Source organism: Corvus kubaryi, unplaced genomic scaffold, assembly GCF_017639235.1.
Source record: "Corvus kubaryi isolate FWS band 111438036 unplaced genomic scaffold, C.kubaryi_AGA036_p1.0 137, whole genome shotgun sequence".
Taxonomy (NCBI): Eukaryota; Metazoa; Chordata; class Aves; order Passeriformes; family Corvidae; genus Corvus; species Corvus kubaryi.
This window is the reverse complement of record NW_024580671.1, coordinates 19,365,503-19,379,622: the sequence shown is the minus strand read 5'-3', so window position 1 is coordinate 19,379,622 and position 14,120 is coordinate 19,365,503. Positions and strand designations below refer to the sequence as shown.

The following is a 14,120-nucleotide window of genomic DNA, read 5'->3' as shown; positions in this document are numbered from 1 at the left end:
ATTTCACTTGGGCAGTGGTGTGCCATCTTCCAGAGAAAGCAACTCCTTCTTCACAAAACCCAAGTTAATGGTTCAGAGTTATCAGAGTGCTCTGTATTGCATATAGGTTTCCAAAACCAAAGTTTCCTGAAGCAGTAATCAGTGCAGTATTTGAATTATGTTGTTTGGCTTGGCTTGATGAGTCCTAGATGAAGGTGATGGAAGAAATGTCTTAAGTTTGCACTGAGATGACCTTTGGAAAGATTTTGATGATACAGTGATTAATTACTTTCACTCAGAAATCTAATATTCTGTAAAAATTTATCTTGGGACTTCAATATCTCCTCCTTGCTTTAAATTCAGACATGGGCTTTTTGTTTCTTTGTTTTTAAAGGCAAATAAAATATTAATTTACCCTTCTTTTGTTTGTTTGTTTTCCCATGCAAATGGTTAGTTGCAAGGCAGGAAAGCCACAATACATTGTACAGTTGAGATACACAATTTGCTTCCCTGCCAATATAAAGCCAAGGCATGCATTTTCTGTCACAGCAGTTGTGTGCTAGTGGAGCGAATGAGCACCATTCAACTCAGCAGCTGCATCCTGTAAGGTGTGGACACATTCCACCACTTTGTGCCAGCTCTCTAATCATAGGAAAGAAATACACTTAAGGCCTAGGTTTGGGCTTTGCTTCATGTTACTCAAGCCAAAAAAAAACGGGAGCAGCAGAAAAAGAGTTAATTGCACTCAGTTTGCCAGCTACATGCTAATAGTAAAACAGTGAGCACCTTCCTCTGAGAAAAGCAACTCCTTTGCCTTACTGTAGTGATAAAATTGTCTGAAAAGCAAAGGCAATTTCTTCTAGAAGGGCTCTGACTTAGACACACGTTAAAGAGCTGTTTTGCCCTGCAAAATGCAGGCATAGAAATGGCAGCACACTATGACAGCAGTCATGATGTCATGCTGCCCCTCACTTTGAAGTCATTCGTGTGTGTAGATTCTGTATTGCTGTGGGTTTAGAGAAAATTCTGAGAGAGGATGTCAGTAGCATACGCCAAATAACCAGAGAATAAGACCTTGGCCAGTGATGCAGTAGTAACAATCAAGGAAAAAAACATCTTCTACTTTGAAGATGATCTGCAGTGTGAAGGTGTTCTTCATGCAGCAAAACCTCAAAGATGTTTGGACCATACCACCATCACTGATGATGCAGCGGTTGCTGTGCAGCACAAAAATCTACTCCCAGTAGCCACTGGCAATATCTAATATGGATTTTAGTGTTCTCAAGCCTTGTTGCTGCCATTAGGGGAAAGAGCGAAGAAACACAAACATGCAGTATAATCTCATACAATTACAAATATCAGTAATATTTTCAAAATGTTGTGACGATTCATTTCATGACATAAAGAAAAAATATAGATCACTCCTCCTTCAAAAGCGTGTCTGTCATCTTTTTGACCACAACAGCAGGTCAAACTACTTGCAGCATTTGGATGATGTTCTGGATATTAGTTGTCTGGAGATAGGCTTTTAGCTGAAGTGTTGCTGGTCCATCTATTCTATTAATTGTTTGCTGGCTGAGATTGAGCACTCCCATTTCTCTCAGAAATCATTCTAAGTTTATCTTCAGATGAGGAAAGAGAGATCAGTTCTCAAGTCTGAAATGGCAAGCTATGACTAATATAATAATATAATATTCATTGTTATTTTGATAAATGTACACTTGATAATTGATAAAATGTCATCTAAACCAGTTTATTATCTCAGCAGAGCAAGAGATAAATGGCGCAGTCTTTGCTACATCATTGCTGTGACATATATGGTGTTTAAAAAGTTTTTACACAATATGTTGTGTTCATGCTTTGTACCAACTCAGAGAGACACATAAGTAACTGTGAGGGACAGCAGATGATTCTAATGCAATAGGGAAATACTGGCAATGATAATGGTAGACAGGAATCAATAAGAGAAAAGATATCCTCAAAGAATTTTAAAAACTTCTGTATTTTAATCCATTTTAGAGAGGAGTAAGTATGACAGGTCATAGGAAACAAATTATTTTTTGTTGAGTTTCTTGAAGGCAAAGCACCAAATACTCTTCCAAATTTACATAAATAATAATTATGAGTAATGTATGTTACTTTGCTGTCAATAAAGAAGGAAAGCAACAATTTGTCCTAAACAAATTAAATGGTATTACAGTACTGAGAAAAACAGGTTGTTTTAGGCTATGCATCATCAATGCAGTTTCTTAGCTTCAGTGATGGAAAGGAGGTGAGCACTCACTATAGTTATAAAAAGTGTAAAACTCGAGTAGGAGGAGAGCTCATTTTTAAGGAGAAAGAAAAAACAAACCCTAAACCACAAAACATCTGTTTAACTGGATTTTGTGTACCCTGTAATGGATTCTATACACTGCCTTCTGCTCACTCTGTTCAGCATGTGTTTACCTTACAGTTGGAGTTTATTCTACTAATCACTCGTCAGTTCCCCTTCTGGTAACATAAAGGGCAAAAAGTTCATGCATGGGTTTACTTCCATCCTTAGGTACAGTATGTCTAGAAGAACATTTGCTGTCTTTGGTCAAGGCATTGGCCCATTTCTGTCTGGTCCTGGTGTCAAGGGATTTAGTTGAGCAGACTTGAGGCAGCCCTGTGAAAGCTGGTGCCTGGCAAGGCTCAAAGGAGCCTGCTGTTGATGGAAGTTCTATGTGGCTGAAGAGTAAACAGTGTTGCAAATTCAGCTTCTAATAGTTACGCTGGTTCCAGCGAGCAGTACGTTTAGATTTCGTTTTGGTGTAGGTCCCCATTGCTGGGGCAAAGCAGTACAGCAAGACCATGAAGAACATCCCCCGGAGAGGGCCAGTGCGGGGTGCTCCTGGGTGGGAAACACTAAGCCTTCGTGGTAGTGGGTTCAGCTCAGCAGCCAAAACCTTCCTCTGGAAAGAATTCTGAACAGGATTTGGCTTCAGTACGCGCCTGGAATGGCAAAGGGCAGCTCCAGGTTAGGATGGACTCCAGCACCGGGTCGGAGAGGTGCCAAAACACTGGGCCTGGCTGAGTGTCCACCCTCACACAGGCTCTGAAAATACACCTTGAAAATAAGCCAGCCAAGCAATGGCTAGCCGCAGAAATGTTCCTCCAGACCTCTCCATAGGGGTGGGAGAGATGACTCCTCCAGTCAGCGCCCCCAGAAAGGAAAAGGCACAGTTGCCCTTCCCTCAAAGACTTCAGCTGGTTTAAAGGTCTTACTGATCAGGTAACCCAATCCACTGCAACTCCCTGTTTTCTCGCCCCATCCAGAACCTTTCCCTTCCTTCTCCTGCTGCTAAGCCACGGGGGTGGGTAGGGAGGAGAGCGGTGCGTGCGTGGGGCCCGGGTAGCGCCGTAGCGGGGACACTCCCCTCCGCCACCATTGCGCGCCGGCCGCCCGCGGCGAGGTCCCGCTCCCCCTCCGCCTGTCTTCGGGCCGCCGTATGGAGGACGGGGAGCGGGTGGGTTGGGAAGCCCGAGCGCCCGGCGGCGGGAGTCGCTCGCCTCTGCCGGCGCAGGGGGCGGCTCGGCTCGGCTCGGCAGTCCCGCCTGCCTGGCGCCGCAGGGGTTAAGCGCCCCCGCTCCCGGCGGGATCGCTGCCGGCGGGGAGCGGGTTAAGCGCCTGGCGGCGGGGGCTCCGCCACTCGGCTCCGCACCGCGCTCCGCGCCGGAGCCGATACAGCGGGAAGATGGCGACGGAGGGAGCGAGCGGCGAGCCCGGCTCTGGCGGGCGGGAGGACTCGGCGGCCACGGTAGCGGTAATGGGCCTGGCGGGAGAGGGAGGGTGCGATCCAGCCGCGGCGACGAGGGTTCCCCATAGGGTTGGGACGAAGCGGTGCCAGGAGACCTGCCTCCGCCGCTCTGTCCCTCCGCCCTCCTTCTGCCCCGGGGCGGGACGGGGTTCGCTGCGGGACCCGCCGCCACCGAGCCCCGTCCCGCCCCGGGCAAGACCAGAGAGGGGCGCGGGGTCTCCCTCGTTGCGGCTCTCCCTCTTTCCCTCCGCCGGGGCGGTGGGTTCTCTCTCCCATTGTTCCTTCCCGTTGCTCCGGCGCGGGGTCGGCGTGCGGCGCCGGTGAGGGGCACGGAGGGGGCTCCGCTCCCCGTCTCGCCTCTCCCGCACCCACCCCCCTTTTCCTGCCGCTTCGCACAGCGAGGGGGCTGCGCCCCTGCTCTGCGGGAGGGCTGAGGTGCTGACAGCGGCCGGGGACCTGTCAGACCGGGGTGGGGGGAAATGTTGCTCTTTAACCCTTTGCCGGGCCCGCAAGGCGCTTGGCTTTCGCCTGCCTCTGGTGAGGCGTTTTCGGCGCAAAGGCACCGTCCTTTTCCCCCGCTCCAAGTCCCCGTCCCGAGTGCCGGATGTGTGGAGACGTCTCCGCTCCCGGGCCTCGCGCCCCAGGGGCAGGATCTGGCTCCCTGCTTAAAATATCCTCAAAAGCCGAGCAGAACCTCCCTCCCTGCCGGCGTGTCCTCTCTGCGGGTGGGTGAGGCGGCTAGGAGGGAGGCGCAGGGCTGCGGTGCGGTGCCAGCCGATGGTTAAAGAGCGGTGTCGGGGGGAGGCTGCGCTCCCCTGGGCCGGCGCTGGGCTCCTCTCTCCTGCTCCACACGACCCCAGGGAGGGTTGCAGGGCTCGTCTTCTCGGGCGGTCTGCGCCTCTGCTGGGCCCCGGCTCCTCGCCCGTGCTCTGGCAGACCCCTGCAGCCCGGCGGCTCTTCCTCTCCCGGTGCATCCCAGACCTGGCGTGGTCCAGCCTGTCTGGGGACTTCCCAGGCGAACCAGCCCTAGGTACTCGCCTGGCCGACAGCCGCAGGTCCAGAGTCAGGCTGTAGCTGCTCGGTCTCGTAGCGACATGCGAAGCTCAGGGCAGTAAAACCGCAGTGGTGCCCGTTCTGATCGGGATCGGTCCTGAAGGCGATGACTCCCGAAGGGAGGGGACTCTAGTTTCTCTGAAATTTAGGTTATTGCTACCATTTTATTTTTTATTATCTTGTTTACTTCCAAACAGGCACTAGTTCGTATCTGAAACCTTGTTCCAACCGTGTACATAATTGTCCTTCTGTGTCTTAAAATCTGCAGTGTTGTGGAAATTCAGTTTTCCTTTAAAATGTAAACCTTATGCAGTGCATATTTATAACATCACTGTCTTTTAAAACAATGATATAACCATGGCATAAATGAATATTGTGGTAGGAATTAACAAATGCAGGCTTAAATACTTTAAAGCCCGGGTTTTGACCAAAATTATTTGTACTAAATTCTTTAGTATATTCATATTAATACTGCCTTAATTTTCAGTTTTAAGATATCAAACAAGTAGCACTTCAATATTGCCCTGTTAGGCAGTGGAGTATAAGCCACTCATGCAATTTGGTGTTCTCATTGTGAAAGGTAGGAGGGATAGCTCTGTATTGCACACTCATTTTAAAATATGTTTCTAAAACTGAAGAGATGCTAGGATGTAAACTGTGTGTTTCTCCCTAACAAAAATAATAGCTATACTTGAGCAATAACAAAGTATTTTTTAAATTATTGTTTTCATTTTTAATTTGCCTTCAGTCATTAATTTTCCTTTTATGTTTTTTTCCTTACCAGCATAAACATTTTATTGTTGATTAATTTTATCTCTTGTACTGGAAAATAAAAAGAATACCTCTGTGTAATGAAAATACTTTTTAAAAATACATTTGTGATACTTAAATATTTCTTTTGAAGGGTTAGTATGAATAGCTTTTATTTTCTGTCTTTAAATGGGAGATACAGAATTATGAATTGAATCATCTTGCTTACTTTTTGCGTGACCATAATCATTCGAATGACTATCCTATAAGTCACGCTAAAATTCAACTTATTACAAAGTATTGTTTTCAGTACAGTTTTAGGTTAGGGTTTTTTTTGGGTTTTAGTTTCGCTCTGATTTTTAAAAATTTTTTTTAGTTCTCAGAATCCTGATTGCACAAATAGTGCAGTAAAAAGCTGTGAGAACAGTATTTGTAATAGTGATGTGTTAATGTGTAAGTTTTATGCTGTCAGAAGAAGGTGTGTGACACGGGACAGTACATCAGGGTTTCTTGATACAAAATACTGTTCTTGTGTCTTGATACACTATCAATAACATCACTGGGAAATAAAGACTTTCTCTGCTCTTTTTAGAAGCACTGTAGAAAAGGAAGGGAAGTGCTTCCCTCCCTTTTTTACATTCACCAGGGAATTTGACTGAAAAAGCCTAGACTGTTCCATAGTATGTTACATTTAGGAACAAAGCTGATAATCTTGTTATTCTGAGTTTCCTTGGATAAAACACAGCATTTGGTAAACCCATCACTTCTTTTCCACAAAATATTGGTATTTTTATCATGGGACGAATGATAGGGAAAAAGGGCAGGGGAGTGGTTCTGGTCCTTTTTCATACCTGCTCAGCATGATTGCACTGAAGTCACTGAAATTGTGTTGGTGCCGTTTGGACTAGAATTGAGAGAAAACATATGTGTGTGTTTTAAAACATCTTTGAATGACTTCCATCTGCCTAATGTCTACCAATAACGATTATATAATAGCAAGAAATAATCCAATTTGACAGTCTTTTTGTTGAAACATTGAACATCAGCCTGCTGTGCAGAGAGGGTTGGCTTGTCACACACTTTCACTTCAGTGTAGATTTAACAAAGCCTATGAAAAGCCTGGTATATCAAACATGAAGTTTGTTGAAATTATTCAGTAAAATTTTTGGGTTTGCTTTTGCTTGAGCAGTGATCAAAAGCATAAATGTTATTTTTCCCTCAAAGACAGTACCTTCTACTGTCTGTAAAGCTGTACATGTAGCTGATATTGATAGAGTGGAATCTTGACTCCACTAAAGTGAGTAAGGATGCTGCTGCAAAATTGCATCGAGAATGTGTGCATACTCCAAAGGCTCACTCTGGGTTGCTGTGGGTCATGTAACAGGACAAAAAAGTTACACTACATGAAAAACTATCAAACAAAAAAAAATATATATATAACTGAGAGAAATTCCATGATACTTTGTGGTGACATTATGGGGTATTTTGTGCGTAGCTTGGTGTATTCACTGTCTATTGATCAGTAAGAATGTTCGTAGTAGAACTGCCATTCTGGTCAATATAGTGAAATGCTAAATTATGGCTTGATCGTATCAATTATGTAGGCTGATTTAGATCAGTTGGAAGGATTCTTATCTGAAAACTACTGCAAGTAGCAAAAAATGAGACCATAGCCTTGAAAAGCAAAGACTCTTACAAGAGATTACATCCTGGAAAATGGTCACTTACAAAAGGACTTTAGCAACCCTGTCTTCAACTGAATACAAGTTTTCAGTGTGGCATTATCATTCAGAGAAGTTATTTTCTTCTAGTCAGATGTGTGATGCTCTTGTGTTTCAGCATGTAGGTGACATGCAGAGACAGCACAGTTCTGTCTGTTCTAGTTCTCCTCCTTCTCTGTGGTGAGAGATTGGTCTCAATCCGTCTTGCAGTGATAATGTTTCAAGCCTCCTTTCTTCTTCTCCTCCCCCTTCTCCAAACTACAGCACTGCCTTTTCTATGCCTTCTACTACACAACCTGCAGCACATCCTCTCTTCCTGTGTTGTGAGGATCTTTGTGGATGAGAAAAGAAAGCCACTGAATGCAGTCCACTTTGCAAATGTTCCTTTCTCTTCCAAATGTGGACTGTCACACTGTCATTAGAGGTGAAGTGCAGAGGTGAAAATTCTGAGCCAGATATGTGAAAGTGGCATAGGAAGTGCAAAGCTGTAGGATACAGTAAGTTCTGTTGTTTTCCCAAGTGTTTTGACTTCATTTGTGTAAGCATTGCTTTGGCCTCAGAGGGAATATACCAAGATAGGAGTAGAGATGGAAATTAGGACAGGAAGGAAAGCACTCAGGAAGACAGCAGTTTGCATTCTGGTTGTGCACCTACTCCTACCCAAGAAAAGGAGCAATTGATTTAAAAAACCTGTATAATCCTTGAACGTGTAAACCAGAAGCAGTCAAGTAGGTTTAGGGAAGACATACTGGTATGTACAAATGATACGTGAGTTAAAGCTTTCTTGGACATTGATTTTTGGTTCTCTTGTAGCACAAAGTAAGGTGTAAAATTTTGAAAAATAGAGATAGCTTCAACAGTGAGTACCCATATCTGTATCTAATCATATACTATTTGCCTTAGAAGTTACTTATTTGAAAGCAACTTGCTGAACATAAATTGCCCATTAAATCTAAGTAAGAATTTAAACATGATTAAGAAGATTTGTGGGCCTCAATCTATATAGAAACCTAACTTGCACTGAAATAAAAAATGACAAAGTATCTTTGTGGCTTTAAGTAGATTGCAAAAATGTTTTAATAGCTGTGACGATATCTGGGTGTGTACAAAGGTCAGTGTCTTAGTAATTTTGGAGGGGTTGGGGACTGCTTCTTTGTTTGGGGTTTTTTGTTTGTTTGTTTTTGGTGGGGTTTTTTTGTTGTTGTTATTGTTGTTTCCAAAATAAATTTCCCAGCTCTGAGGTATATTTATGGTTAATGTTGAAACTATTAAAAGTTTTGCTGTTATCTGAAGCCAAGAAAGCCCACAACAGCTAACCAAAACCTCCCCCACACCTGTTAAAGAAAAGCCCAGAAAACTGGGGAGCTGTGCTTGAGGAGGGCAGAATAAGCGGGTAACTTCTTGTGGTGAACAATCCAATAAAAGTCATTGAGCTAATGGATGGTATAATTAAATGCATATACAGTACCCTCATGATCCCTTAGGTATGACTATGAAATTTGATGAGTCTTGAATGTTAACATCAGATGATATTCTCTTCAGCAAAAAACTCCATATTAGTTGGGGAGCAAATTCAATGACATTGCTTTTCCTTGAAAGGTATTTCTCTGCCTTCACACCTTTTTCTATTACTAAGAAGATTCCTTAAGGTTATATCTTAATTCTTAAATTCGTCTTGGATGTGGTGGGAAATGGACATGTATTTTTTCATCAGATCATTTCTGGTGAAGCATGGGATCACAGATTCTTACCCTAGTTTCAGACTAAAGAACAAGCTTTCCACAGGGAAAGCAATAAACTGTGGTTTTCCCTGAAGTATTCATGAATACTGTGTGGATATTATAACCACTTCTTTTAGCAGTCTCTCTGTTTGCAGTTTTCTTTATTAGAAAAGAGCTATGATTCATTTGACCACATACCCAGTTCCTTTTATAGTTGGTAGGGTGAAATAAGTGGCTAGAAGGAATAACCTGTTTTAGAAGCAGGTTTGTGAACTTTACTGGTTTTGAGTGAAGTGACTTTGGCAGCTGACTCTTGAAGGTATGGGTGGAGGTGTGAATGGGGTTCAAGACACTTAAATTTAGGTGTCTATGTGCATATGCAGTGTTTAATATCCTATTATAGTCAGTGGAGCCGTGAGCAAATAGTTCTGGCAGTGGTTAACTGAATAGCTTTTTTGTCTGTTTGACTGGGCTGATTAGTTCTCCATTGAAAATAAAGGGACACTGGGTACCTGGCTTGCATAGCTGGTACCATTAGGTACCTCACTTACATACCTACATACATATATACAAGACATGCATCTTTAGGTTTTCACCTTTAGTGGCCCACATGTGGTACTCTGGGGTATCCCAGCTGGACTTCTGCTACTAGTCTGGTTGGCATGGGTGATTCTCCTAAGTTCTGTATCAAATCTACCTGTCCCAAAAAAGCTATCTCTGATCCCTGGGACATTGCAAATCACATTAAATACTTCTCTATAGGAAACTAAAGAGAATTAGTCAAAGTAGATATTTATACTTGATCAGATGAGTTGTACCTGGGAAACATACTTGGTGTTGTAAAACATATGAATCATGGTTGTGTTTCTCTGGTGCAGTTATTTCATGGGTCTGGCAGATGTGAGGCCATCATTATACTAGAAGTTTATTTTGTATAGCCTAAAAAGTAATAGCAAACCTTTTTTATTTTTAGAACCTTATCTGGGAAGTCTGCTTTGTGAATCTTCAAGAGGATTCACCTGTGTATTGATTTGAATTCAATTTAAAATATGTAATAAGTGTAGATATTTACCTTTCCTTTCCCTTCTGAAAATACTATTTTTTCCTTTTGACAGCTTTTCCCTATGTGTCATATTGTACACCATTTTTATACTTCTCCCCACCCTGCTCCCACCCTTCCACTTCAGCCCTCAATTATGCTCCACAGGTTTCTTCCCCAAGTCCTGGTTATTACCCAGCTCCATCTTTTAAAAGGCTTTCTGAGCAAGAAAGAACTTGTTTTCTATGGTCATTTATGATTAATTCACAGCTAACTTGTTTTTTGCCTGTGTTCTGTTTGGGGAAAGTACAAAGTTGTGGCTTTTACACTTTACCTATCTCTTCAAGCTTCTGCTGAAAGCAGCAGAGTTTTTAACGGTTGCTGCGATAGCACAATGAACAGCACTTTTAGCTCCTGAGGTTGCCAGTACTATCAACTGGGCTATGTCAGCAAAAGCAAACTATTGGCACTGCCTATCCCTCATGATATTTTCTGGGGATTTGTTTTTGTTTTGTGTGTTTGTTTGTTTGGTTTTGTTTTGGGGGTTTTTCTTTGAGAGTGGTGTGATGCATTTAACTGCAAAGACTTTTACCATTTTTACTCTAAATTGCTTTACATGTGAGAGACTCCATTCTGTTCCTGTGCCTCACGGTGATCTTCCAGTTTCGTCTTCTTTTTATCTTTTCCAAAGGTGATGGGGGCAGGAAAATGCCTCTCCAGTTTGATCACTGCTGTTCTGAGTAGTCCTTCTTTTGTTCAGAATTGATGGATTTTTCTTCCTTTTGGCTTGGCAGAATTTAATTTAGTTTTTAGCAAAGCTGGTATCATTTTGCCTGTACTGTTTTTGTGATGCACATTCAGGTAGTTGAATGAGTTTTAGCTAATTAGCAGTTTGCTCCATTGTCAGTGCACTTGCTGCCAGGCAACATACACCCCTTACAAAACTGATCTTGGAAAATAATGTGGAGTTTTAGAGGCATAGAGAACTGAAGTAGTCTTTTTCAGGTACTTTATTCTTATAGATCAAATAAACCAAACATTTTAAAATTGGAAAGAGGTAGAGGAAAAAATTCTCTTGTATTTTGGTTGTATATACAAAATATCTTTCTAGGGCAACATATTCTGGTATCTCTGTTATAAAACCAATACAATGGCTGGCTTGGTTACGTAGTTGTTAAGTTGATGGTTACATTTTTACAATTTGGCATTCTAGCAAAACCCCAGAAGACATATAAGCCATGAGGTACTACTGCAGTCTTTATTTTCTGGAGATCTAAGACTTACTGCTCCACTGGAAGATGTTAGGAAGATTACTTTTCTAGATCTAAATAGCAGTTTTTTCTATGCCTTGGCCAAACAATGTTCTCTCAGAATAAGAACGTGGGGCATGACTGACATCTTGATCCCAGAAGATTGCATGGAGTGTTTAAAAAGGGAGGATAGTTTTATTTCATTATATGCTTAATCTGCTCAAATCTGAAAGATGTTTTTTCAGCCATGCTTGAGAATATTTTAGATCTTTAAACTATGGATTTTGGTCCACTTAGGGTAGGCCATGTTGCAACTCCATGAGTGCTGGTTCAGAGATGTGTATGAGGAAAAGACGTGGTAGCATCTTCAGTGACTGCCATGCATGCTCTTATCCTGTGTGAATGGATTTGATGTTGCTTATCCATAATGAACAAATTGAAGATGACCTTAAAGTACTGGAAAAAAGTAGTCATTCCAATTTCAGAATTTGTCAAATAAAGTTGGAGGGAAAAAAAGCCTCAACGAGCATAAAATTGTTCATAAACAAGACCAGAACAATGATGGTGTTATCTTTCATCCTAAAAAGCACTTTTTCTGTTTAGTGTGTCTCTTCTTGTGGACAGTTTCATACTTAAAAACAAGAAGGCATCAGACAAAAGTAACTGACAGCAACGGTGGTGATTCTACACAAAATGTGTAGTTGTGCTGTGGAATGTTGTGGATGCTAAAATTATATAAAGATTCAAAAAGCAAGGGCGCAGGTTCTCAGCAGGTATGTCAGCTGAGGGCTGCTATGTACAAAATGACAATTTCTGCCTCAGAAGGTGAACAAGCTGAAATTTGCTGGAGGTTGGGAGAATATTTCTGCGAAGTATCATTACGGGCTTGTTTTGTTCTAATGGTGATTTCAAGGCATCCCTTATTGGCTGTTTTTGGAGACAGGATGCTTGAGTAAGTGAGTTTTTAGTGTCATATGCTAGAATTGTTTAGATATGAAGTGATTTTACTAGTTCTTATTTAATGCTTTTAAAACTAAAAATATAAAAACTAAGTTGAATATCTTTTTGGAATGTCTTTCTGTTAACGTTTCTTTGTGTTTATTTATATCTAATCATAAATTACCAGAGATCACTCTTAACTGCTAGTTTTTGCTGTCTTTTCTTATGTTCTAGTTCAAGGTGTATACTTGAATGAAATTTACTGTAGTCGCTTAATCAGATGCTTAGTTAAAAATCTCATCACTGCATCACATATGTTGAAGAGTGTCTCTGGTTTGATAAGAATGGAAGAATGTTTTCATTTATGACTCAGGAAAGACTGCAGATAATTGATGTTTCACCCGTGATCTACAGTCTTTTGACAAAGAGCTACCTTGTGTTACACCTCCTGGCAGACTGAATTTACTGACTTGGGCAAAAGAGTAGGATCATGTTTTGTGTACTGTACTTTTGTGGATGCCCCTATTAACTTTGTCTGTGACTGTTGAAGCCTTCAGTGCCTTTGTTTTTTGGTTTTTTTTGTCAGAAGAGACAAGCATATTTTAGAATATAAAGATAATGTAGTGGATAAAGCATTGAATGTCATCTTTAAAGACCATTACTGAATATTATGTTTTGTACTACTTGCTTTCTATTTTTAGAAAAAAAAAATCCCTGCATTAGTTTTCCATCTGAAAAATAGAGGCTTTTTTCTCTATTATAAAGGAAGTTGTTTGAAGAAACCAGTTCCTATCCTTGAGGTATTAGGTTTTATGAAGTTGTTCACAGAAGAAGGATGGCAGATAAGTGGGTCCTTGTATCTGACTGAATTAAATTTAGTAATTAGAAGTACCCAGAGTGAAAAGTGCTGCAGCCCGTAAGGTAAAATCTACTCTACTGACACAAAATTAAATGAGGAGCTGTATAAGTTTAGTGACTTTTCATTTTATACGTGTCCTTAGATCATTGAGCATTATATAGAACTGTGAGAGGCTGCTGCAGCACAGATTGGAAAAAGCCTTCAGAGAAACTGGTTGTTTCTCTTGATTCATTGGCATGGAGAGTAAGAGGTATTTTTGGGATTAGAGAAATAGCTGACCCAGGCAGCAAAAATAGAAGATAACTGTTGTTCAGGATAAAGTTCTGGTTAGAATGGATGGCCCCGTCTTCAAAACAGTTAGGCTTAATAGAAACAGGGGGACTGGAGCATTTCTTATGAGGACAAACTGAGGTAACTTTCCAACCTCCAAAAGAGATGACTGAGAAGGGACCTAATCCATGTCTGTCAGTATCTGAAGGGAGGGTGCCAAGGGGATGGAGCCCAGACTCTGCTAAGTGGTGCCAAGCAGTAGGAGAAGAGGCAATAGGCAGAACCTGATGTACAGGAGGTTCTGCCTGAATATGAGGAAGAGCTGCTTTACTGTGCAGGTGACTGAGCAGTGGAACAGGTTGTCCAGAGAGGCTGGAGATATTCAAGAACCCTCTGGACACAGTCCTGTGCCCTGGGATGACCCTGCTTGTGCAGGGGGGTTGATCCGTGTTACTCACCTAAATGAGGAAGCTCAATCCAACATACATTGAATGTAAGTAGCTAAAGTTCTGACCTAAAGTTCTCAGTAGCCATTTGTGCACCTCTGTGTGTTTTAACTGCAAAGTGAAAGTATAACACAGTTAATACTGTGTTAGTATTAACACAGATACAGGTTTTGGGTCTTTTATATCTATGGCCTTCTAGCCTGAGGGAAGAACAACTGTTCTGCCATCCTCTTGCCTTGAGAAAGTAGAAATGGTACTTGCCTTAATTTTTATTGCATTTTTCTATACTGAATTTAAGCTCCTGAGTAGCT

General features: G+C 41.9%; 1 protein-coding gene across 1 annotated transcript in view; it reads left to right on the top strand.

Moving 5' to 3' along the window:
- The first annotated feature begins 3,362 nt into the window (after positions 1 to 3,362).
- CTTNBP2 (cortactin binding protein 2) overlaps positions 3,363 to 14,120 on the top strand; it is an 81,511-nt gene continuing 70,753 nt past the window's right edge. Inside the window, 1 exon segment of the mRNA XM_042018092.1 lies at positions 3,363 to 3,767. Within this exon segment, the coding sequence (XP_041874026.1) occupies positions 3,699 to 3,767 (69 nt within the window). The 5' untranslated portion in view covers positions 3,363 to 3,698.